The 27,067-nt window shown below is 48.0% G+C and overlaps 1 protein-coding gene across 2 annotated transcripts in view; it reads right to left on the reverse strand.

Moving 5' to 3' along the window:
• LOC140725233 (serine/threonine-protein kinase PAK 4-like) overlaps positions 1 to 27,067 on the reverse strand; it is a 143,653-nt gene that overhangs the window by 12,118 nt on the left and 104,468 nt on the right. For both annotated transcript variants that reach the window (XM_073040414.1, XM_073040415.1), the window contains 4 exons: positions 9,868 to 9,994; positions 3,317 to 3,442; positions 2,428 to 2,562; positions 1,126 to 1,313 (listed from right to left, as the gene is read on the reverse strand). In XM_073040414.1, coding sequence (XP_072896515.1) covers positions 1,158 to 1,313; positions 2,428 to 2,562; positions 3,317 to 3,442; positions 9,868 to 9,994 — 544 coding nt within the window. In that variant the 3' untranslated portion in view covers positions 1,126 to 1,157. The remainder of the gene's footprint in view (positions 1 to 1,125; positions 1,314 to 2,427; positions 2,563 to 3,316; positions 3,443 to 9,867; positions 9,995 to 27,067) is intronic.

A 27,067-nucleotide genomic window follows, 5' to 3' on the forward strand; every position in this document is an offset into this window, starting at 1 on the left:
AATTACAAGTCAGAATCCGCGAAGCTGCTAGTATGAGTGTGAATTCATCGGGCAAGACCTATGCACGGCTCATGGGCTAGAGCCAAGTTTCACTCAGAGAGTACTCCAGGGTGCTATACAATGAGTCATTTATTGCTGGAGTGCAATCTGACTCTGAGTGACTGCTTCCATCGGTAGAGATGAAATGGCACAATAATTATCCTTAACCTTTTACTGAGCGGCTATCAGACTGCAGTTGAAAGGAAAGGCACTGGGCACTTGAACAAAATTCACTTGGAGCCACTCAACAATGAATGAAATTCTGCAGAACTCAGGAAAAAGGAGGTGACAATGGACTCCTGTCCAAGCAAACATTGGTGCCAGAGGAGCCCTGCCCTGCGAGCATTGGTGCCAGAGGAGCCCTGCCCTGCGAGCATTGGTGCCAGAGGAGCCCTGCCCAGTGAGCATTGGTGCCAGAGGAGCCCTGCCCAGTGAGCATTGGTGCCAGAGGAGCCCTGCCCTGCGAGCATTGGTGCCAGAGGAGCCCTGCCCAGTGAGCATTGGTGCCAGAGGAGCCCTGCCCAGTGAGCATTGGTGCCAGAGGAGCCCTGCCCTGCGAGCATTGGTGCCAGAGGAGCCCTGCCCAGTGAGCATTGGTGCCAGAGGAGCCCTGCCCTGCGAGCATTGGTGCCAGAGGATCCCTGTGCCAGCAAGCACTGGTTCCAGTCCATCTCTGTCGGAGTAGATGCTGTCCCAGGAAAATGAAGATGCTGATCTCTACCCTAAAATAAGACAGTGACCATACAAAACTACGGTGGGAATCAGTCCATGTGGACTTTGTGCCCGGGAACATCTGTAGCTTGCTACGCGACTGCTCTCGAGTGAATGTCGACGCAGCTCCAAGAGGCAGTGTGTGGAACTGTCCACCAGTAAGAGTCAGTCACTCTTGCACTGTGTATCTGGGGAGAAGCTGTGTCTGCTGTTTCTAGACTAAGCTCTGCAAGGACTTGGAGATCCGCCCTAGCCCCGATGGCCTGTAGGACAAGCTTCTACTGCTCAGACAACCTGAATGAGGAATCCTGGACAGACAGAAATCCAGCCCAGAATTGGTAGCTATGCTATCACTCTCTGCCCTGTGTTACTCACAGCATTTTGGAAACATGTACTCTCCTGTAGCCTCATCCCTGGTTACATTGCTGGATCAAAGGCACCATGCAGTCAGGCGGCCCGGCCTGCAGAAGGAAGAAGTGGTCCAGGAGCTCAGCAGGCTTAGCTCTTTGCTGCACCTCATGAATTAGTATCCGGCTCAGGAAGTCTCGAAGGATCGGGGATACCTGCAGTAGGATAAACAGCAGTCAATAATCCATGCGGTCCGTCCCAAATCATTCTGTACTGAACACCCAAGATTTGTTCTGTCACACCTTGTTCCATTCATCATGCTAGTTCCAACAAGGGAGAAAAAACTGCTCATTTCTACAAGAACAAATATAAGTGAAATTACTGGATACTGCTGCTCGATCAGCTGAGAAAGGAGGCAAAAGAACAAGTGTGAAGTGTACTTTGAAAAGTTCTACCAGAGCAGGAGACACACAGTGACTAACCCTGGAGAATGTTGTATGGCAGAGAGTCTGAGGGATACAGGTACATAGTGCTCTCATAGAGATCGACAGAGTGTTGAAGAACGCATTTGGCACACTGGCCTTCATCACTGGGGCACTGAGTACAAGATATTGGAGAGGTCACACCTAGAATACATTATGCAGTTCTGGTCACCTTGCCTGGAACTTATAGAGGTGAGAGAGGACCTGAGGATCAATCTTCTCACACAAAGGGTGGTGGGTACACAGAGCGAGCTGCTAGAGAAAGTAGCTCTCCACTGAACATCTTCAACCCCAGGACCTGCTCTGGAGTTACCCCTGGTCCCTTCCTGCAGTTCTATCATTCCTCAGGCATGGAGAAGGGCAGCAACTGCACTCTCTCACCTGGCCTGCCCTGACATTCACAGGTGTTTCCCAGTACAGGTCAAAGACCTGGGCCTGGAGTACACCAAAGCCCTGGAAAATGGGGGAATGTGTAGGGCAAATTTATTTTTTTACACAGAGGGTGGTGGGTGCCCTGAAGTATGCTGTCAGGGGTGGTGATAGAGGCAAATACAATAAATGCATTTAAGAGGCTCTTAGATAGGCAAACCAATGTGCAGGAAATAAGAAGTGACATTAGGTAGGAAGAAGGGATTTGTTAAGTTGAGCTTTTGATTACTAAGAAGGGATTAGATTGGTTGGGCATTTGACTACTAATTTAATTAATTCAGCAGAACACAGTGAGCCGAAGGACATTTTCCTGAGCGGTGTTGTTCTGTGTTCTAAGGGCTTTGGGTTGGAATGCACAGACAAGAACCTCGACCTGCCTCTGTGACCCTCCAGCTGCTGATGGGTATGAAGCACTGACCTTGTGTTCCTGCTTCAGCCTGGGAGGGGGCTTGTCTCGGAGCATTTTCATGGCTTCCACAGGATTCTCACTGAAGTAGGGAGGTTCTCCATCCACCATCTCCATCACCATGATCCCGAGTGACCAGATATCCACCTGTGACATGATAGAGTGGATTCAGCCTCTGCTCCCATCCTGACCTTTCCTGGACCCTCTGCTACCGTGATACAAATCTCCCTGCACCCAGGCCTGCCTCAGGGATGATCAAGCTGATCCCATACAGTTTACACGTCATCTTCGTCCCACCACAAAGGTCAGATTGTCACCACCCTGCTCTCTGCTTATGACCAGAACAAGCCTCTGTTGTGCTTGAGGAATCCTAAGCCTCTCTTTGTCCAGGTTTTTAGTGAAGAGTGGAAACCATTTATTCTATCCACTGTGGAGCAATCTCAATGTCTCACCTCCTTCCTGCCCCCCAGTCCAATCGCCTTTCGCACTGGTTATGTCACCTCTGCAGCCAATCAATACTCCATATGGCCCTTCTGAATTCCAGTTTGAACTGTGAAGTATCCCTTTTGTATTCTCAATCCTCCCCTTCAAGCAGTCATCCTCTCCTCTGGCTTCCTGCCAAACACATGGGCAGGTGGTTTAGCCTCACCATAATCCTTCACATTCAACTCTCCCACCCCATACAGCTCAGCAATCCTCAATCCCATTCCAACAGAAAGTCCCACCCCTCTCAAGTGGGAGTCTGATATCCATAACATTATGATCCTGAAGTTTGGCTGTTTAGCCAGAGAATAGTTGTCCCTCACAGAATACACCCTCCACCCCCTGTCCAGGATCGGCAGCCATAATCCTCAACCTCACACTCTCTCTCCAACCACAGGCTGTCCACAACAAGGTTTACCTCTGGCCCATAAGGCAATCGGGCAATCACTTCCGGAGCCATCCAATAGGGAGTGCCAACCAAGGATTTCCGTCTGGGAATCTCCCTGTTCACTTGCGCACAAAATCCAAAATCTGACAGCTTAACCTGAACAAGAGCAAGGCAGAGAGAGAATGTGAGATTCTGTGTGGAGATGATGGGTCTGAGGGGAAAAGAGTTAGGAGATTGAGACACACTCACACACACAATCTCTCACAGTCAAACACAACACACTCACACTTACTTTCAGAAACAGAAGGACTCATCAAGAGTTTAAGAAAGAAAAACAATAGGGAGAGTAACAGAGTGGGGGTGGAGAGAGACAGAGAGTTTATACAAAAAAAAGGTCAATCTGCAATTAATGTGTAGTGAGAAATCCTATCCCATTACCCTCATGAGGCTCTTCGAATGCCCTCTGCCAAAACCCAGACTGATGTTGCACAGATGAGCACTGGGCTGCCTGCTTTGCCAAATTTACAAGTGAGCCCAGACCCACAGGCCCCACTAGTAGCAGGGAGACTAAGAGGAAGCAGGAGAGGCTTGCTTGGGTCCCTGAGGGCCTGCTGGATGTAAGAGGTTCAGAGGCTGGCACAAAGAGAGTAGCTTAGCCCAGATCTCTTCAGATGCGATTTGGAGTCACAGATTATATCTGAAACACTGGGTCACTCTTGGTGGAACAGCACGCCACTCCACGCATAGCTCCACCAAAATCAGATTCCAAAGCCCCAATGACAGGGAATCTGGCAGGGAGGGAGGGGGTGCCGTGAAGGCTGGGTTGGCAGAGTGATATGGTTTGCATCAAGATGGTATCATGGTAGAAAACAGATTAGCTTGGTCAAAATGGAGCGGTATCCCTGCTCCTCTGCGGAAACACCAGCCTATGGAGGTGAGCAGGCCTTTCCTGAAACACTGAGTTCCAAGCCAGTCAGGGTTAAAATTACTGTTCCAGTTCCAACTGTGCACCTACAACTTAAACACTCTAACTGCCTGTCTTTGGAATGCCCAAGTAAGCCAGATCACCCAGAGCATATATGTCAAACTCAAGGCCTGCGGGCCAAATCCGGCCCGTGACCTAAAATGAGTTTGACACCCCTGACCCAGAGGAAAGCAACTCAGTCATGGGTAGAACATCAAAACTCCTTACAGACAGCAAGAAGAACTGAACCCCAATTTTACAGCCAGCTTTGTAAACTGTTACGCTACCAACTACACTACGTACCGTCCATTTCACCAATTCCTTCCACAGATGCTGCCTGACCAGCCAAGTTCCTCCAGCAGCTCATTTTTTAATGTTTCCTGAAGGAGTAGCTAAAATTAGCATCAATAAATTTAATGGAAACCTAGACAAGTCTACGAAGGGAAAGGGGAAAGAAGACCACAATGAAAGACTTGCATGGAGAGTGATGCCAATAGACTCTCAAGTGGCACGGCCGCTTGCACGGTCCAGGTGTGTTGAGTGGATAGTATCAGGGCCATCATCTCTACATAATTCAACATCTAATGAGTAATGGAAGAACAGTGATCTTTCTTCATCTTGAAGCAACATAAAGAACTCAGCTGACCCAGGACAAGATTATAGAGAAAATGAACTTTTAACAAATGGCAGTTTGCAAAAATGATGGACTGCAATTGTACTGCAATTTCAGGGCTCTTTACAACAGGTTTTCACATTGGGATCCGGTACGGATCGGTTGAGCCGGTCTGGCTCAGTGTGGATCGGTTGAGCCGGTCTGGCTCAGTGTGGATGGGTTGAGCCGGTCTGGCTCAGTGTGGATCGGTTGAGCCGGTCTGGCTCAGTGTGGATCGGTTGAGCCGGTCTGGCTCAGTGTGGATGGGTTGATCTGGTCTGGGTCAGCGTGGATGGGTTGAGCCGGTCTGGGTCAGTGTGGATCGGTTGAGCCGGTCTGGGTCAGCGTGGATCGGTTGAGCCGGTCTGGGTCAGCGTGGATGGGTTGAGCCGGTCTGGGTCAGTGTGGATGGATTGAGCCGGTCTGGGTCAGTGTGGATGGATTGATCTGGTCTGGGTCAGTGTGGATGGGTTGAGCCGGTCTGGGTCAGTGTGGATGGGTTGATCTGGTCTGGGTCAGTGTGGATGGGTTGAGCCGGTCTGGGTCAGTGTGGATGGGCTGAGCCGGTCTGGGTCAGTGTGGATGGGTTGAGCCGGTCTGGGTCAGTGTGGATGGGTTGATCTGGTCTGGGTCAGTGTGGATCGGTTGAGCCGGTCTGGGTCAGTGTGGATGGGTTGAGCCGGTCTGGGTCAGTGTGGATCGGTTGAGCCGGTCTGGGTCAGTGTGGATGGGTTGATCCGGTCTGGGTCAGTGTGGATGGGTTGAGCCGGTCTGGGTCAGTGTGGATGGGTTGAGCCGGTCTGGGTCAGGGTGGATCGGTTGAGCCGGTCTGGGTCAGTGTGGATGGGTTGAGCCGGTCTGGGTCAGTGTGGATGGGTTGAGCCGGTCTGGGTCAGTGTGGATCGGTTGATCTGGTCTGGGTCAGTGTGGATCGGTTGAGCCGGTCTGGGTCAGTGTGGATCGGTTGAGCCGGTCTGGGTCAGTGTGGATGGGTTGAGCCGGTCTGGGTCAGTGTGGATGGGTTGAGCCGGTCTGGGTCAGGGTGGATCGGTTGAGCCGGTCTGGGCCTGTGTGGATGGGTTGAGCCGGTCTGGGTCAGTGTGGATGGATTGATCTGGTCTGGGTCAGTGTGGATCGGTTGAGCCGGTCTGGGTCAGTGTGGATCGGTTGAGCCGGTCTGGGTCAGTGTGGATGGGCTGAGCCGGTCTGGGTCAGTGTGGATGGGCTGAGCCGGTCTGGGTCAGTGTGGATCGGTTGAGCCGGTCTGGGTCAGCGTGGATGGGTTGAGCCGGTCTGGGTCAGCGTGGATGGGTTGAGCCGGTCTGGGTCAGCGTGGATGGGTTGAGCCGGTCTGGGTCAGTGTGGATGGGTTGATCCGGTCTGGGTCAGTGTGGATGAGTTGATCTGGTCTGGGTCAGTGTGGATGGGTTGATCCGGTCTGGGTCAGTGTGGATCGGTTGATCTGGTCTGGGTCAGTGTGGATGGGTTGAGCCGGTCTGGGTCAGTGTGGATCGGTTGAGCCGGTCTGGGTCAGTGTGGATGGGTTGAGCCGGTCTGGGTCAGTGTGGATGGGTTGATCTGGTCTGGGTCAGTGTGGATCGGTTGATCCGGTCTGGGTCAGTGTGGATGGGTTGATCTGGTCTGGGTCAGTGTGGATGAGTTGAGCCGGTCTGGGTCAGTGTGGATGGGTTGAGCCGGTCTGGGCCTGTGTGGATGGGTTGATCCGGTCTGGGTCAGTGTGGATGGGCTGAGCCGGTCTGGGTCAGTGTGGATGGGTTGAGCCGGTCTGGGTCAGTGTGGATCGGTTGAGCCGGTCTGGGCCTGTGTGGATGGGTTGAGCCGGTCTGGGTCAGTGTGGATCGGTTGAGCCGGTCTGGGTCAGTGTGGAAGAGCTGTAGCCGGTCTGGGTCAGTGTGGATGGGTTGAGCCGGTCTGGGTCAGTGTGGATGGGCTGAGCCGGTCTGGGTCAGTGTGGATCGGTTGAGCCGGTCTGGGTCAGTGTGGATGGGCTGAGCCGGTCTTGGTCAGTGTGGATGGGTTGATCTGGTCTTGGTCAGTGTGGATGGGTTGATCTGGTCTGGGTCAGTGTGGATGGGTTGAGCCGGTCTGGGTCAGTGTGGATGGGTTGATCTGGTCTGGGTCAGTGTGGATGGGTTGATCTGGTCTGGGTCAGTGTGGATGGGTTGATCTGGTCTTGGTCAGTGTGGATGGGTTGAGCCGGTCTGGGTCAGTGTGGATCGGTTGATCTGGTCTGGGTCAGTGTGGATGGGTTGAGCCGGACTGGGTCAGTGTGGATGGGCTGAGCCGGTCTGGGTCAGTGTGGATCGGTTGAGCCGGTCTGGGTCAGTGTGGATCGGTTGATCCGGTCTGGGTCAGTGTGGATGGGTTGATCCGGTCTGGGTCAGTGTGGATGGGTTGAGCCGGTCTGGGTCAGTGTGGATGGGTTGAGCCGGTCTGGGTCAGTGTGGATGTGTTGAGCCGGTCTGGGCCTGTGTGGATGTGTTGAGCCGGTCTGGGCCTGTGTGGATCGGCTGAGCCGGTCTGGGTCAGTGTGGATCGGTTCAGCCGGTCTGGGCCTGTGTGGATGGGCTGAGCCGGTCTGGGTCACTGTGGATGGGCTGAGCCGGTCTGGGTCAGTGTGGATCGGCTGAGCCGGTCTGGGTCAGTGTGGATCGGTTCAGCCGGTCTGGGCCTGTGTGGATGCGTTGAGCCGGTCTGGGTCAGTGTGGATGGGCTGAGCCGGTCTGGGTCAGTGTGGATCGGTTGATCCGGTCTGGGTCAGTGTGGATCGGTTGATCCGGTCTGGGTCACTGTGGATGGGCTGAGCCGGTCTGGGTCAGTGTGGATGGGTTGATCTGGTCTGGGTCAGTGTGGATGGGTTGAGCCGGTCTGGCTCAGTGTGGATGGGTTGAGCCGGTCTGGCTCAGTGTGGATGGGTTGAGCCGGTCTGGCTCAGTGTGGATGGGCTGAGCCGGTCTGGCTCAGTGTGGATGGGCTGAGCCGGTCTGGGTCAGTGTGGATGGGTTGATCCGGTCTGGGTCAGTGTGGATGGGTTGAGCCGGTCTGGGTCAGTGTGGATGGGTTGATGCGGTCTGGGTCAGTGTGGATGGGCTGAGCCGGTCTGGGTCAGTGTGGATGGGTTGAGCCGGTCTGGGTCAGTGTGGAAGAGCTGTAGCCGGTCTGGGTCAGTGTGGAAGAGCTGTAGCTGGTCTGGGTCAGTGTGGATCGGTTGAGCCGGTCTGGGTCAGTGTGGATGGGTTGAGCCGGTCTGGGCCTGTGTGGATGAGTTGAGCCGGTCTGGGTCAGTGTGGATGGGTTGATCTGGTCTGGGTCAGTGTGGATCGGTTGATCTGGTCTGGGTCAGTGTGGATCGGTTGAGCCGGTCTGGGTCAGTGTGGATCGGTTGAGCCGGTCTGGGCCTGTGTGGATCGGTTGAGCCGGTCTGGGCCTGTGTGGATCGGTTGAGCCGGTCTGGGTCAGTGTGGATGGGCTGAGCCGGTCTGGGTCAGTGTGGATCGGTTGAGCCGGTCTGGGCCTGTGAGGATGAGTTGAGCCGGTCTGGGCCTGTGTGGATGGGTTGAGCCGGTCTGGGCCTGTGTGGATGGGTTGAGCCGGTCTGGGTCAGTGTGGATGGGTTGATCCGGTCTGGGTCAGTGTGGATGGGTTGATCCGGTCTGGGTCAGTGTGGATCGGTTGAGCCGGTCTGGGTCAGTGTGGATGAGTTGAGCCGGTCTGGGCCTGTGTGGATGGGTTGAGCCGGTCTGGGCCTGTGTGGATCGGTTGAGCCGGTCTGGGTCAGTGTGGATGGGCTGAGCCGGTCTGGGTCAGTGTGGATCGGTTGAGCCGGTCTGGGTCAGTGTAGAAGAGCTGTAGCTGGTCTGGGTCAGTGTGGATGGGTTGAGCTGGTCTGGGCCTGTGTGGATCGGTTGATCTGGTCTGGGCCTGTGTGGATGGGTTGAGCCGGTCTGGGTCAGTGTGGATGGGTTGAGCTGGTCTGCGTCAGTGTGGATGGGTTGATCTGGTCTGGGTCAGTGTGGATGGGTTGAGCCGGTCTGGGCCTGTGTGGATGGGTTGAGCCGGTCTGGGTCAGTGTGGATGGGTTGAGCCGGTCTGGGTCAGTGTGGATCGGTTGAGCCGGTCTGGGTCAGTGTAGAAGAGCTGTAGCTGGTCTGGGTCAGTGTGGATCGGTTGAGCCGGTCTGGGTCAGTGTGGATCGGTTGAGCTGGTCTGGGTCAGTGTGGATCGGTTGAGCTGGTCTGGGCCTGTGTGGATCGGTTGAGCTGGTCTGGGCCTGTGTGGATCGGTTGATCTGGTCTGGGCCAGTGTGGATGGGCTGAGCCGGTCTGGGTCAGTGTGGATGGGCTGAGCCGGTCTGGGTCAGTGTGGATGGGTTGAGCTGGTCTGGGTCAGTGTGGATCGGTTGAGCTGGTCTGGGCCTGTGTGGATGGGTTGATCTGGTCTGGGCCTGTGTGGATGGGTTGATCTGGTCTGGGTCAGTGTGGATGGGTTGATCCGGTCTGGGTCAGTGTGGATGGGTTGAGCCGGTCTGGGTCAGTGTGGATGGGTTGAGCCGGTCTGGGTCAGTGTGGATGGGTTGAGCCGGTCTGGGTCAGTGTGGATGAGTTGAGCTGGTCCTTTCCCTGTGGTACGTTACTGGCATGATCATGGGGAAAGCAATGGAACCTGACACCACTGCATTGCATCACACCCACACTGCACTGGCAGCAAGAACTGCAAGGCTGCTGTTGCTGGATGTTCATTATCTCACTGCAGGATGAGTCACCTCATGAGGCAGTATGAAGAGAATTTGGCTAAAATGGAGACTGTATTACCATCCTCCACCTGCTGACATTAAATATGCAGAAGAGAAAGGCTAGAGCTTCTGGGCTCCTGCTACTCTGCCCCTTACCTTACAACTAAAGCAGTAACGACTCCAGATAAACTTTGTCCAGTGCTGGTCCTTACCCTTCCGTCGAGTGTCAGCAGAATAGAGTCACTCTTGATGTCCCTGTGGATCACACCTTGGGAGTGGAGGTAATCCAGTGCCTTCAGGATTGACAGGCAAACAGTGGCAATCTGCTGCTCATTCATCCTGCAGAAAAATCACTGAACAGTGAGGGAGGGGATGTGATGGGTTTGCAGTGTCAGTACTAGACAGAGAGGTCTACATGGGACAGTGAGACTGGAATAAAAACAGAAGGTCAGGCAGCATCTGTAGAGAGAGAAGCACAGTCAATGTTTCAGACTGATGACCTCTCATCAGAGTCAGAGTGATAGGACTGAGTATCACTCTTGGATGACCGAGGTGATTAGGTTACATTATGAGACCAGTACCTAACTAGTGTCAGGGTTGGAGTGATGTCTGTAGGAGAGAGTGCACCTGGGTCAGAGATACAGTTACGTAGATGTTCAATATATTTGTGTTGACATGAGCAAACATCATAATCCTACAGACCTGGCCCCTAATTACTGGAAACTCTATACTTCACCCCAGCTAATCACATTATCTCGATAAATTTAAACACCTGCAAAACCACTTCTTAACCAAGAAAGCAGACTGGACTTTTCTCAGTTTTTATAGTATCGCATTGTCGTCTGCAACCTAACCACCAGGAATGAATTAGCTGTAATGATAGGGTTGACTTTTGGTGCAAGTGGAGGTAGCCTTGTTCAGGTACTGATAATTATAGAAATGTCTAGTAGGCTAAGAAATGCTGGCAGAATAACATGCTCGTCTGCTGAGGATGCAAGATGTCTGGAGCACAGCAGCAGCTCAAGTCACAGCGAGCAAATTGTGCACGTCATTCATATTACCTTTACCTTCTCTATTGATAAAGACAGGATTGAAAGAAACCAGAAGGGATTTCAGTTTCTGAGAAGTCAGAGGTTCTGAGTTCCTGAGTATCAAGCTGCCAGTCGCAGCTGCAGTTTATTTATCAGTTTAGAGCTGGGTTCCCGTGGACCAATACCACTGAGCAAGAAGTTTGTGTACCCCAAGTTGGGAACCCCTGATCTAGAGGAACTGTACAGAACAGGCCCTTCCAGCAATGCTGCCCCCCACCTCCCCCGCCGATTTAACCCTAGCCTTACCACAGGACAATTTTCAATGACCAATTCACTTACTAACTGGTACGTCTTTGGAATGTAGGATAAGTCAGAACAACAAGAGAAAACCCACACATTCCACAGGGGGCACATACAAACTCCTTACGGAGGACCCCAGGATTGCACTCCAAACTCTGACCCCAAGCTACAACAGCATTGTATTAACTGCTATGCTACGATGCCATTCTTAGTTTCCAATTTATAAAGACTATTGATCAACTTGCTCTCTCTCTCTCTCTCTATCCGTCAGCTTAAATTGCATTAGAAAACTATCAATAGTCCAAAACTCTATCAGTTCTGTGGAATATAGTGAAATATTCAAAACCATACAATATTGCTGTGATAGTCACTTTCAGGTTCTTATGTTCATCAGTATAAAATGATATATTCAATCATGTTTACTGAAAGCCTAGTACTGCAATGAGGAAAATATGGGGTGGGGGATGTCAGAGGCAAGTTTTATACAGAGGGCGGACGGTTCATGGAGCACCCTGTCGGGGGTGGTAATAGAGGCAGATACATTAGAAACTCTTAGGCTCATGGATGGTGGAAAATGGAGGGCTATTTAGGAGGGATGGGTTGGATTGATCTTAGAGTAGGTTAAGAGGTCAGCACAACATTGTGGGCCGAAGAGCCTGTGCTCTGCCGTAGTGTTCCATGTTCCATTATACAGATATTACTGACACAGACTCTGGCTGCTTGTTCAGCACTTAGATTAATACCACTGTCTGATAAAGCTATTAAATAAACTGATCCAGCTATTACGTTAAATGTGCAGACTTGGAATTAACTAAACTTACAGTGAGCAAGTGAACCTGTCCTTAAAGGTCAGCTAACCACCACCCAGGTCGTGGTAGCTCCTGGATAGAGCACAGAGTGAGAAACGCGTTGGCTCCTCCCTTCACTGTCAGAGCCTGTGGAGGGGTGGGGCAACTCCCTGTTGACTGTGGAGTCTGAGAGGATGGGAAGGAGCTTCATTCTGTGCTCACAAGACATGATATTTAAACCTGGACACAATGGCAGAAATGTGATGAATGCAAATTCAAAAGGGAACTGAATAAATTTGTGGTTAAAACATTGAAATATAAGGATAATATGGCTCGAAGTGATTTGGATTTGATGTGCCTGGCAAAAGACAACACAAAACAATGCTGTTTTGTTCAGTGGTTTTTTATACCCTGCTTGTACACTGGAGGAGGCAGATTCAATCACTGTTTTCAGCTGTATGGGATCAGTACAAGTGGGTAAAAAGAAAGCACATTGTCCTTAGAGAGAACCAGCAAGGCCTCAAAGGGTCAAATGGCCTCCTTCAGTACTGTTACTCTGTTATGAGTCAATGCACTCTTCGCCCAGGGAACCTGCTGCAAAAATGCCCACAGAGATCAGAGTCAGGAGTGGATCGGTCAGAACCAGGCAGTAGGAAGTTTGTCTATGGCCTGTGCTAAGATATTTTTAATATGACTGACAAATAGGGAGATGACAGTTATAGTGTTATAAAAGTCCACAGCATAGAAAGAGGCCAATCTAATCTGTGCTGAACTATTATTCTGCCTCATGCCATCAACCCACACCTGGACCATTGCCCTCCTGTCCAAACCTCTCTTAAATGTTGAAATTGAATCCATCCTCTGAGAGAAGAAATCCTCCCTCAATCTCCCCTTAAGTATTTCACCTTTCACCCTTAACCTATGACCTCTAATTCTAGTCTCACCCAGCCTCAGTGGAAGAAGCTTGTTTGCATTAACCCTATCTATACCTCTGTCAGATTTCCCCTCATTCTCCTCCACTACAGGGAATTAAGTCTTACCCTCTTCAACCTTACTCCATAACTCATGTCCTCATGTCCCGGCAGCACCTTGTAAATTTTCTCCATACTATTTCAACCTTATTGCTATCTTTCCTATAGGCAAGTGACCAGAACTACACACAACAATCCAAATTTGGAACAGGCTACCTGCTCCTTCGAGTCTTTCTTCACGATTATGACTAATTTATCTCAGCCTTACTTTTCTGCCCATCTCCCATGTCTCTTGATTCCTTTAATATCCAGAATAAACTAACCTTGCCTTATCTATTCAATCTCACCCCACAGGGCAAACCTGTGAGAATGAATGAAGACTTGATTACAGATTGGGAAAATAGCTCCTTCTAATTATAATATAGAATCTGTGCTGAGGTGAGGAAAGACATCCCATAATTTTCTCCAACTAAATCATTCTCACGTCTTACTGGACTGTTCTCTGGACACTGTTTCAGCAGTGATTTCAGACAATGGTCAATATTATCACTCATTATGGGTCACATGTCGTCAAGGCTATTGTTTGCAGATTGGAGTCAATCCTAAGAAGTTTCCTGTGACCAAAATTCTCCGACTCCCTATCACCTCTACCATAGATGCTTGGTACAATTTGCTAGCAAGGTGCTAACACACACACACACACTCACACACTCACACTCACACTCTTCTTTGTTTGGCCAAGTTTGGTTTCCATTTAGATGTTGCAATCTTGGGTCACAAGTGGTTGAGATTATTGTCTGTGTTAGACACATTAAAACATCGATAAAAAATTACAGCAAAGAAACTGGTCCTTTGATCCTTGATTTTATGCCTAACTAATCTTAATCCCTTCTATCGTATTTGCCTCCACTTCATTACCACCTATGACTCTGCATTGTAGGCAGCTATGTAAAAAACTTGCCCCACACATCTCCTTTGAATTTACTCGCTCTCACCTGAAATGTATTCCCTCTGATATTTTGATCCTGGAAGAAAGATGCCAGCTGTCTATCTATGCCCCTCATAATCTTACAAACTTCTACCAGTTTCCCTTTACCTCCACTGCTGCAGAGTCAGCGACCCACATTTGTCCACTCTCTCTGTATAACTCATATTTTCACACAGACTTCATTACAAATAAAACTAGAGCAGCAGTTTGACCACTGTTGCTCATGTGCTCTCTACCATTCAATAAGGTCACAGCTAATTTGACTGTAACCTCAACTCTCTGTTCCATCTACCCCTCTTGCTCAACAATTTGGACCATTTTCACAAATCTTTGAGAAAAGTCTCAAAGCCTCACTGTGCTCTGAGGTAAAAAAAAATTCCCACCCTGCATTAAATTAACAGTCCATTAATCGTACAGAAAAGAGTGACAGTACCTCCAGTTGAGCTCTGTCTTTCTGTGTGCTTCCCCCTAGCTGTCAGTCTGTGGTTTTGTATTGCCATGTGCTCCTGCTCGACTCCAGCCCATATTACTGAGTACTCCATCTCTCATCTGCTTCTCATTATTACCTGTATTGCTGCCACCTGTGTCTCATTGTGCTCCACCTGTCATCTCATCTGCCTCTCTGTTTATTGCTCAGTGTATTTCAGTCCTGTGCTTTCACCTGTTTGTTGCTAGATTGTGCCAGTGAATTTTCCTGAGCCTTTCCAGCACTCGTATCTGTACTCTGTCCATCTGAATATCGACTCTGCATGTTTCCTGATTCTGGTTTTTGGATTTCTCTGGATGTTTTGATCTCTGCCTGAACTTTGATGCTGACTTTGTTTGCACTTGGGATTTGTTACTCCATTAATATCATTGTGTGTACAGTACTGGGTCTGTGATTGGATCCCTGCTCCAGCGTCCTGACAAGGAGATAGAGAGCTTAGTGACACAATGTAATGACAATAATCTTCCCTTCAATGTCAAGAAAACAAAAGAGCTGGTCATTAACTTTAGGAAGGGGAACAGTGTCACGGTCCAGTCTGTGAAATCAGTATTCCAGTTCACGGTCCAGTCTGGACTCAGGGTCTTCTGACTGACCCTTGTTTCAGTTGGCACCCGATTCTCGTCTTGGGGTTGGGAATATGTGGCCCTGGGGTCGAGTGTGGGTGCTGGTTTGTCTTGTCAGTATCCCCTTGAGGCAACCCACCAGTGGAAGGCTAGAGCAGCCCTTTGTGATCTCTAGGCCTGGTTGGAGGACCACCATTTCATAGAGCCTTGTTGTCTCCAGTCGGAGCAGTCATCGGGGTATGGGGATTCAGCCATTTCTGGGGCCAGCTGAGTGGCCATCTGCCACTCCGAGCTAGATATGGAATCCATTGTTTCCGTAGCCAGCCAAGGTTGCTGGCCGCCCCAAGACTCAGAGCCACCCTGGACTGAGCTCCCTTCCTATCCTTGCCTCCGTGAGGTAAGTCAGGCCATTCTTGCTGTTACCCTGCGGTTGGATCTGCCCCTTCCTGTCCTCACTTCTGTTGGGTAAGTTAGGCTGTCTTTGCTGTTACCCTGAGGCAGGACTGTTCTCTTCCCCTCTCCATCTGAATCCCTGACAGTTTCCTCGGCAGTCATCCCAGCCTGGTGTCCAAGGAAGGGTTCCAGCCCTGTGCTCAAAGAAGGAGTTCCTCGTCCTGCCCAGGAAAGCCTCAAAGAACCCAAGCCATGTCCAGTCCTGTAGCCACGTCATGTCCTCGCCTAGTCAAGACCCAAGGTCTGGGTCCTCATCCAGTCTCTGACTCGGAGTCCAAGCCCAGGCTCCTAGTTCCAGGTTCCTTGTCCTGGTCCCGCTTTCCTAACCCAAGTCTGTGTCCAGTCACATCCCTGACTCTAGTCCAGTCCAGTTTCCAGTACTTCAGTGTCTGTGTCTTGCATTTGGGTCCATTCCCAACGTCCCCTTATGACAGACAGTGCACGTGCTCCTGTCTACATCAATGGTACAGTACTGAGCTTGAGAGCTTCAAGTTCCTAGGTGGGAACATCACTAACACCTGTCCTGGTCCAACCACATTGATGTCATGGCAAAGAAAGTATACCAATGCCTTTACTTCCTCATGATGCTAAAGAAATTAGGCATGTCTCTGTTGATGCACCGTTCGTTTGGATGCATAATGGCATAACATGACCATAGGAAAATGCAGAGCTGTGGACCCAGCTCAACCCATCACAGTAACCAGCCTCCCCTCTATGATTCTGCAGATGCTGGAAACCCAGAACACACACAAAATGCTGCTGGAACTCTCCTCTGTCGTCTCTGTCTAGACTTCTCACTTCCTCAGCCAACATAATTAAAGACCCCCATCCACCCTGGACATTCTCCCCTCTCCCCCACATTCTACTGGAAAAACGTAACAACAGACGAATTCATGGGTTCATAATCACTAAGAACTCAGTGATAATAATCATACTTTTTTTTTGAAGTGCAGAAATATCTGGCTATATCGGAAAAATAGATGTTATCAATTGCACAATGGATAACTGACTGATGTATACTGAGCAAATTTAACAGTATTTTGAAGTAAATGATATAGCCAATGAGAAACGAGCACCAGTTTTGCTGAGTGTAATAGGAGAAAGTGCACACTGTTTGCTTAGAAGTTTGACAGCTTCAACCAAACCAGCTGTGGTAGAAATGGTTAAAATTAGTGTCTGATGGGATACTTGACCATTCTGAAACAACTGGACTTAAGACTGCTGATGTGTGTCGAGAATAACCTTGGATGATAAGCGCAGTACCAGGAACTCCAATTAATAAGATACTAGGCCCCTGGAACCAAGAAGGAGGATGCGTCTGGGGTTAAAATATGAGCCCTGATAACAGGAAACAAAGAGGAATGTTAAACTCGTGCAGAGAGAATAATTGGCATGTTTTTTAAGTGATTGATATTGTACAGACTGTGGGATGCCAAACAAAGTTTCCATAACAGAATCTGGCAATGAGAATGGGATCTCCATTAAGCGAGATCCGAAGAAAGGCTAACTAAGAGGGCCGAGTTAAACAAGGGACCCTAGCTGAAATGAGGGTAGAGTCCGGATTAAAAGGGACTGCCCTAGCTAAAAGGGGGGTTGTGTCCGAATGGAACTGCTCTCACTGAAATGGGGGTAGTTGCCAAAGACCTCCCTGGGAGAAGAGAAGATAGTCAGTATCCTAGCACCCGGCCGGTGACTCAGAGATGCCTGCACAGCTGAAGATCTGAGAAGAAAACAAGCTGGGGCTACGAAGAAAAGAGAAGGAAAAGAAAAGCGGGGGGAAAAGAGGAGACTTCGAGGTTCGTAGATGGAGATTCAGAGAGCGCTCATTGTGTGCATAGTGTGTATAAAGAAACTTTGTGCTGTCTTAACTGCAATTAAAATCCTAAACAGGAAAATGGGATGTCCCAGCAGTCGATCGGCTAAGCACTGATCCTGCCAGTAAACCGAAGGTTCCGGAGATAAGATGAAGGCTTTGAACAGTCTACTGCAGGTAGGAAAAAGACCACCAAAAAGATATAATGACACCGCCAGCAAATAGGAGACACCTTCGTCCCACCTGCATCCCCGGCGGATATGGTGATCAGAGAGACCGGAGATGATCGTTGTGTGGTAACATTCAGTAGTGATTTGCACGAGTGGTCACATGGGGATTGGCCGTATGGGGGTAGTTTGAATTTGAGACTAATTCAGCACTGGATAGACTAATTCAGCACCGAAATGGGGACGGCGACCCAAATTGGGATGCTGACTACATGTTAGGATATTTTAAACAATGGAAGGAGGTGGCTAAAGGACACCAACCTCCAAAGAACGGAGATTAAGCAGCCTGAAGCAGAGAAGGCTGGGGCTGAAACGAAACCTGTCGTGGGACCTGAGCCCCGACTCCCCGTACCGGCCAGTGCCCCAATGGAACCCAATCATGAAATAGACGATTTAATGATGAGTGCTGTGTCACAGGGATCAGTGCTGGGTCCATTGTTATTTGTCATCTATATCAATGATCTGGATGATAATGTGCTAAACTGGATCAGCAAATTTGCTGATGATACAAAGATTGGAGGTGTAGTCGACAGTGAGGAAGGTTTTCAAAGCTTGCAGAGGGATCTGGACCAGCTGGAAAAATGGGCTGAAAAATGGCAGATGGAGTTTAATACAGACAAGTGTGAGGTACTGCACTTTGGAAGGACAAACCAAGGTAGAATATACAAGTAAATGGTAGGGCACCGAAGAGTCCAGTAGAACAGAGGGATCTAGGAATACAGATACATAATTCCCTAAAAGTGGCGTCAAAGGTAGATAGGGTAGTAAAGAGAGCTTTTGGTACATTGGCCTTTATAAATCAAGGTATTGAGTATAAGAGTTGGAATGATATGGTGAGGTTGTATAAGGCATTGGTGAGGTTGTATAACGCATTTGTGAGGCCAAATTTGGAGTACTGTGTGCAGGTTTGGTCATCAAATTACAGGAAGGATGTTAATAAGGTTGAAAGAGTGCAGAGAAGGTTTACAAGGATGTTGCCGGAACTTGAGAAACTGAGTTACAGATAAAGGTTGAATAGGTTAGGACTTTATTCCCTGGAGCGTAGGAGAATGAGGGGTGATTTGATAGAGGTATATAAAGTTATGACGGATATAGATAGAGTGAATGCAAGCAGGCTTTTTCCACTGAGGCTAGGGGAGAAAAAAAATCAGAGGTCATGGGTTAAGGATGAAGGGGGAAAAGTTTAAAGGGAACATTAGGGGGGACTTCTTCACACAGAGAGTGGTGGGAGTGTGGAATGAGCTGCCAGATGAAGTGGTAAATGTGGGCTCACTTTTAACATTTAAGAAATACTTGGACAGGTACATGGATGAGAGGTGTATGGAGGGATATGGGCCAGGTGCAGGTCAGTGGGACTAGGCAGAAAAATGGTTCGGCACAGCCAAGAAGGGTCAAAAGGCCTGTTTCTGTGCTGTAATGTTCTATGGTTCTAATAAAGATGACGGCTGCCTTGGGACAACCCTCACCCACTCCTTATAACCCCCATGTCAGTAGTTCAGGCACCTGACACCCCCGGGGAGCAGACATCACTGAAGGGTCTCAGGAAAGAGGAACTGAAGCTGAGGGAGCTGAAGGGGGTGTTAGTAATACTAGAGATGACTCAAAAAACGCCCGTGAAGGCAGACAAAGAAAGAGGCAGGAAATGAGAAAAAGAGAATGGTGGATAAGTTTTTAAAAGACATCTTCATTATATCTAAAACAGCCCCGCTTCCCCCGCTGGGTCCGCTGACCCTTTGTAAATAGGAGCAACACTGCACTGTATGGCTGAAGGTATATACATGGAGCTTCCTCAAATTAGGGTCCCTCAAATGCTAAAATTAATGAATGGGCGAGAAAAGGACAGTTCAGAACCTGTGCTATACTGTTGGCAGCTGGATAGTAATCTCTATGCCTGGCAGGTTCAGAGACACATTGATAGGACGGGCCAACCTCTATATGCAAAATCTGCAATACTTGATTAACAGCAGCCAAGAAAAGTCGCAGCTCCATTGCCCAGTCTATTACACTTTACAAACTGACCCGCACTATGTACACCCTTATTCAAACGTTAAAGCTGAAAGCAACACCGTGTGTGTATTTCAGTCCTGAGGGATTAGGGGCTCCTGGTAGACTTAGTGGAATATCAGGAAAAAAGATTCCGACTAGGGGACTCCTCAATGCCTCATTTGAAAGTGACCATAAAACCACCAGCAAAACCTAAAGATATCGGGACGATGATAAAACGATTGGTGAAAGAAACCATGGCTGTTTATACGCTAACTCTGCCGGCACTGGGACAAGAAGCGCAAATAGAATTCTTTAACGAACAGAAGGGGAAGATTATGTTAAAGTGCGAGAGCTGGGAAACAACCTTTGAAAAGCAACAACCACCAGCAGAAGACCCTCTACTTCCCCCTAGAGTAGTGGTCGCCAACCCGTCAATCGCGATCGACTGGTCGATCTTTGAGACTTTCCCAGTAGATCCCGAAAAAAAATTTAAAAAATCAAAATATAAATTAATTAGGATAATGGTAATATAGCAATACTTTCACTGCGGAAAGCTGTTTGTAAAGAGAGATTGTTTCCGGGTTGCGGGGTTTTAGTTCCATTCTTTCTGCCCAGTGCACATGTATGTATAGCTCCCCATCATGCACCAGGGTTTTAGCGTAGCCTGCGCTGCATCAAAGTGACCAATTAGATTAGAGAAGAGCACAGACTGTCGCAAACATCAATATACGGCACTCGCTGGTGATATCCTGCAAGGTAGCTAGCTAGCATGGCGGAAGCTCCACAAAAGAAGGCAAAAACATACAAATTCAATCCAGAATGGGAAGAGGAATTTCTGTTTACCTTGGTGAAAGACAAGTGTGTATGTATGTTGTGCCACCAAACACTGACTAAAAGAGGGAATCTGGAGCAGCACCACAACACCAACCACCAGAAATTTAAAGACACTTACCCCCCCAAAGAGCGCAATCCGTGCCAGGAAGGTTGAGGAGCTGAAATCGGGGTTGAAGGCCCAGCAATCATTTTTCACAAAACATGCTGCTCAAAATAAGGCTGCTATTGAAGCATCATTTCATGTAAGTTACCTTTTGGCTAAACACAAGAAGCCTTTTACAGATGGCGATTTATTCAAGGAAGCAATGGGCATTACCGCAGAGACTGTCTTTAATGACTTTAAAAACAAAGACAACATCAAAACCGCAATACGTAATATACCGCTTGGCCTTGCAACAGTGACAAGGAGGGTGGAGTCACTGTCAGAGAACGTGGATCGACAAGTGTTAAAGGACTTGTCAATCTGTGAATATTTTTCACTACAGTTCAGTGAATCTCTGGATGTAATGCAAACAGCTCAGCTTGTTGTATTTGTCAGAACAGCTTTCCAGGATTTTACAACAAAGGAGGGCTTCCTCACTCTTTGCACTTGAAGGAGAGAACGAGAGGTGAGGATATTTATAATGAGTTTAAAAAAATGTCCGTGAAGATGACATCCCCATTCATAAACTGGTGGCAATTACTAGTGATGGGGCCCCAGCAATGCACGATGTGGGTGTTGGTTTTATAGCACTGTGACATAATGACCCTGATTTTCCCAACTTCCTGGATTATCACTCTGTGATTCATCAGCGGGCCTTGGCTGGGAAGGTCGTGGACTTTTCTCATGTAATGACACTGGTGGTCAGACTGATAAACTTGATTCGAGCAAAAGTGCTTCAGCACCGCTTATTCAAGGTGTTATTGGATGAGCTCGATGCCGCTTACGGAGACATAATTCTTCATGCTGATGTTCGGTGGTTGAGTCACGGCAAAGTGCTGCAACGATTTGTTGACTTGCTGCCTGAGATAAAGACTTTTCTGTCGACAAGAAACGAGGAGCACGAGGAACTGTCAGATGATGCGTGGCTACTGGATTTAAGGTTTCTGACAGACCTAACGGCGAAATTAAACGCACTGAACAACGAGCTCATGGGAAAAGACCGACACCTGCCCCACGATCAACGCAGTAAATGCGTTTAAGGCCAAGCTCAGTGTTTGGATTTCAAATTTAAAGAACATTCACACACTTTCCCAACTTGGAAAAATGTTACAGACCATCAAGGAAATGTACTGTGCTTACCTAGACAAACTGGCAATAGAGTTTGATCGGTTTTAGGGAGTTTTAGGGAGTTAAACGTCATGAAAGATATTGCTGCATTTATTTCAAACTCATTTCTGCTGATCGATATAGAACAGATAGCAGCCAAATTCCAGCAAGTATTTGATGTGCCAAGTGATAATGAAATGGAAATAATTGATTTGCAAAATGACATTGAGCTTAAAGCAAGATGAAGGGACGGTGACTTTTGGGGGCTTGTCAGCAGGGAGAAGTTTCCTCATCTCACCATGTGTGCACTAAAAGTCAGTGCCTACTTCGGGTCACCTTATCTGTGTGATATTGCATTTTCACAGATGAAAATTATTAAATCTAAGTACAGGAGATGTCTTACTGACAGACACCTCACAGACTGTCTCAGACTGACTGTCTGTAGTTATGAGCCAAATTTCAGGGAACTAGCAGAAAGTATTCAGCCCCAGTCATCACACTGAGTGCAACAGTCAATTTTTATTCATTTATTTTTCATGTTGAAATAAAATTAAATAATGAAACTTAGAATTAAAGGTGTGAAGTATTGTTATATTCTTAAAGAAAGACAACTATGGCCTATTTGATATGCTAGATACAGTGTTTTCTTGTTTGATTTAATTTGAAAGTTTGACAAAAGTATTTTATGTAATTCAAATACAATTAGCCCAAATAAAGGCCTCAAGTTGGAAGTACAATCTGAGCTGTTGTTTCTCTAAATGATTTAGTAGGTCGATCTTCCCTTTCACTATGGTCAAGGGAGGGGATCTTGGGCTTAAAAAGGTTGGTGACCACTACACTAGAGCCTTAGTGCAGGTACCAGGGAACCTATGGCCCAACATAAAAGTCACATGGGAAACACCCAAACAGCTCCGGAGCATGAAGTTACTCTAGAACAAATGTGCCACTGCCCTGTATTAAACAGAACCAAATACTGTAGCTACTGAAGCCGAGAAAGGCATCACTCCAGTAATGGACTCATTATTGCAGCAAGGGGTGCTGGTGAAGATACAAAGCCCATGTAACACCCCTATATTATTTCTCCCAAAAGCGGGCCGGAGAAAAGAGTGGTGTTTTGTGCAGGACCTAAGAGCCATTACTAAGATAGTAATAAGTAATAAGATTAATAAAATAATCCGGCTCCACTGGTGCCGGACACCAACATTATGCTTACCGGTATTTCTATACCTGCGGGAGCTAGTACCTTTACTGTGGTCGACCCATGCTCAGCAATTTTCTCCATACCTTTGCACGAGGATAGCCAGAATGTATTTGCCTTTACTTATAAGAATGAGCAATATACATGGACATGTCTGCCCCAGGGGTATACCGAAAGCCCCACAGTTTATGCTGCAGCAGTTAAAAATGATTTGGCTGAACGCCAGCTGTCCGAGTATTCCACAGTGATTCAGTATGCAGACAACATCCTGATAGTTCTGCTACAGGGCCACAATGTCTGACAGATTCTTTAACACTCCTTGAACTTTTGGCAAGAAGAGGGCACAGGGTGCCTGTGGAGAAAATGCAGTTTTGCCAAGAGACTGTCCAGTGCCTTGAATTCCAGCACAGTAAAGGTTGGCAAAGTTTGGAAAGGGATCAAATAAAAACAATAAAGCAGGTCCTAGACCCAAAAAAAAAGACTTTCTTTCTTTCCTGGGCATGGTAGGGCACTGTCGACAGTGGATTCCCGAATTGTTCCATTACCATCTGCACAGCAGGATGGGGGTGACCGTGACTCTCTGCTCGCTGTGGTAGCCACTACTCTTCCCTGACCAGATCTGAGAAGCGAACCTATTGATAGCCCTGATTTAATTCTTTTCACAGACAGCTCTTCACACCGCCCGAGAGATGATCTGTTGCTGGCAGGGTGTGCTATAGTAACTCCCCACGAGGTAGTAGAAGCTTATGCTTTGACAATAGGAATATCCGCACAGGTGGCAGAACTCTTTGACGATACCTGTGCTTGCTTGCGTTTTGGCCTAAGGAAAAGCCGCCAATGTTTATACCAACTCACGTTATGTGTTTGGGGTAGCACATGGCTTTGGGCAATTGTGGAAAAATAGATGATTTATCACCTCGTTGGGGAAAGCGATTGAACACACCTCCTTCGTACTGAAGCTTTTCAAAGCTATACAGTTGCCAAAGACTTTAGTAATAATTAAGTGCGAGGCACACACCTCCGCTGAGAACAAGGTCTCCAAGGGAAATAGGTTTGCAGACATGACAGCGAAACAGGTGGCCCTTCAGCGACAAGCTGTGCTGCCGACCCCTCAGGTTGAATCGGGAGGGAAGGAGCTCCCTGTGTGTATTGATGTTCAGCAGCTGCAGAAGCCCAAAATCTTGCCTCACAGCAAGAGAAATGTGCCCGGAGCAAACCTGCATGTCACCAGAATACCGGGCTAAGGCATCACCCGGACGGCCGAGTAGTGTGCTGCATAGTTTATTTTTGCCCCCGGCTCGCCTGGCACATGGCCAGGCTCACATGGGCAAAGGAGGGATGCAGCACGCCATCACTCAACAATAGAACGCCCCAGGGATAACAGTAACTATCGAGAAGATAGCACGAACTTGTTCAGTTCGCCAGCAAAACAGTAAAGACACCCGCTAGATTTGATCACCTGCCCCAACCGGGAATGCCTTTTGAAAACCTACAAATTGACTTTGTACATGTGCCTGTTGAAAGGAGGTTTAAGTATATATTGGTAATAGATATGTTTTCCAGATGGGCAGAGGCCCATCCAACTAGGAGGGATGATGCAAGAACTGTGGTGAACATATTGAAAGAAATTATACCTCGGTTTGGAATTCCCCTAGGGATAAATAGCAACAGAAAAACCCATTTTACAAATAAATCAGTGCAGGGACTGAAGGAAGCCTTGGGGTTCCAGTGGAAAGTGCAAATCCCCTACCAGCCTCAGTCCTCAGGTCTGGTGGAAAGAGAAAAAGGGGAAATAAAAGTGGCTTTGACAAAAGTTTGTCAGCAAAACTGTCTTGGATGGCCAGAGACACTGCCCTTAGTATTGTTCGTTATGCAAAATCAGAAGAATAGAAATACAGTACTTACCCCTCATGAAATTTTGACGGGGCGGCCTATGACAACAGGAACAAAGCCTCCTGTGACCCCAGAAAAGGTAGCGCTAATATGGATTTTTTTTTATTAAACAAAATATACTTCATTCAAAAATAAAATTATGTACAATAAACCATTCAATGACTCTCAATCCTTCACACACGTTTCCACTATGGTCTTTACAATCCCACCCAGGTGGCACTGACGAGAAGACACTGAAATACGCACTGGCATTGTGTCAGGAGGGTGGAGAATTATCTGAGGGGGTCCGGCAAGCCCAGGCACCTTTAACTGAGGGTAACATGCATCCATTCAAGCCGGGAGGTAAAATATATGTGAGATCAATGAATAAAGATTCTTTCTCTCCCAAGTGGAAAGGCCCCTACCTAGTGCTGATGACCATATAGTCGTTAAGGTGAAGGAGAAACCTGATTGGATCAATGCCACCAGGTGCAAGTTGCATCACGACAAGGACAAAATAAAAGCTGAACAAGTGACATCTTCCCCGAGAGAGAGGAAGGGCGCTGAGAACTAAGAAACAAGTGTTATTGAGAGACTGGAAAAGAAATCTATTCTAATCTGCATCTCATGTTATATATCTATTTGTGACTGATTATTAACAAAATATATACTCAATGAAGGAAGTAGTGCTAATAATCATATTGGGGGTGGGATTGATTGATTACCTAACAGTGCCAGAGGGCAAATACAAAGAAATTGGGAAGTGGAGAAGTGGTTTTGAGCATGTGAAGGAAGGACAGGGTCACCCACACTTACACAATACATGGTGGCAGTTTGCTAATTACCTATATGGCCTACCACGCAAATTTAACAAACTTATGTTTGTACGACAGTTTCCCATTTCACACAGAGTCCTGTTGGAAGAGAATCCTCGCTATGTATATTGATAGGATTACAGGCCTGTACTATTTCAGGCAGCGAGTTTGCTCGACTCCGTAAAGTATCTGGTCTATTTGGGGCAGTAACTTTACAACACCGCTCCCCTATTGTCTCCAAGCTTGGGCCTTAGGTAACAGCTGCAACACTACCACTGTGCCAAGAGAGGTCTGTGTAAAAACACACGCAGTCCAAGCTCCGATCTGTTTGTGTTCAGGACCAGGGTCTAAGAACAACCGGTTAGGATTTTCCTTATGTGATACCCCCTTTGCACCCCTAATGCAGTGGCCTGATCAACCCGTCAATGTGACCAGCAGAGAGCTTTAGACAGATAAAAATTGGACCAACCTTATGTTCACTACCTCTAGAGTTTATGGACGGCAAAGGGAATACAGTATATGGAGTGCCCGGGGTGAGCTGGATTTGTGGGTCTAGGGCATATCCATGGCTCCCTAGGCAATGGGCTGGCTGCTGCTACTGGGAAAATTGTCTACCTCTGTTACAACTATAGTCCCGCCACTCAATGTTTCTCACGCGGACCACCTACACTCACGAACTGGACGTGGTCTTCAGATTTCTGCGAAGAATAAGAATTTGGCAGAATTTCTCCCTTGGTAGGGTACAGTAATTAATGCCCATATAATAGACAATATGTTTAGAACTAGAACGTTTGGCCAATGAGAATGAGGGATTTGCCATTTTGAACCAGGGAAATGCAAAATCTTCTACTGGTGACCTTACAGAACAGAATGGCCCAAGACTACATATCAGCCAGTGAAGGAGGGGTCTGTGCTCTAGCAGAGAAAGGATGTTGCACCTACATACCCGATGCTTCAGAAAATATGACCCATGTGCTGGAACATATGACCCAGCTGCGAGATGAAGTACATGGACTGAACTCTCAGCCCCTCCAGAAGGCTGGGATTTCTTTAGGAGGGTTAAATCAGTGTTAGCAGAGGGAATATTTTCCTGGCTACAGCCCCTCTTTTATGGCCTCATTGCCCCGGTCTGCTTAGCGGTGGTAGTTCATTGTGTCATACAACCATGCATTCGCTGGGTCCGCACCCATACGAAGTCGAAGTCAGGGGAGACAGTAGCATTACTCTATGCGTAATCTCACATCACGGGAGACGGGAAAAAAAGAGGACAGATACGATGAAGAGGAATGTTTAAGAATGCGCCCTTATGCAGTGAGTTATGAGCCCGCTTTTCATAAAGAAGGGAATATGGATCTTTAAGCGTTGATCAGAAAGATCAGCAAGGAGGGGTTTGTGGTAGAAATGGTTTAAAACTAGTGTCTGATGGGATACTTGACCATTCTGAAACAGCTGGGCTTAAGACTGCTGATGTGTGTCAAGAATAACCTTGGATGTTAAGCGCAGTACCAGGAACTCCAATTAATAAGATACCAGGCCCCTGGAACCAGGAGGGATGATGCTCTGGGGGTAAACAGTGAATGGCAGTGCTGGCTAGAAGGGCCAAATGGCCTACTCCTGCACCTACTGTCTATTGTCTAAATTATGAGTCCTGATAACAGAGAACAAAGAGGACTGTTAGACTCGTGCTGAGAGAATAATTGACATGTCTTTTAAGCGATTGATATTGTACTGACCATGGGATGCCAAACAAAGTTATGTGAAGTTGTTTGTCTTGCTGGATGAATATAAGTTCTGTATAACCTAGAATTCAGAGTTCTGGTGGCAGTGGAGACTGCTG

The sequence above is a fragment of the Hemitrygon akajei genome, chromosome 3, assembly GCF_048418815.1.
Source record: "Hemitrygon akajei chromosome 3, sHemAka1.3, whole genome shotgun sequence".
In the NCBI taxonomy this organism is placed as follows: domain Eukaryota; kingdom Metazoa; phylum Chordata; class Chondrichthyes; order Myliobatiformes; family Dasyatidae; genus Hemitrygon; species Hemitrygon akajei.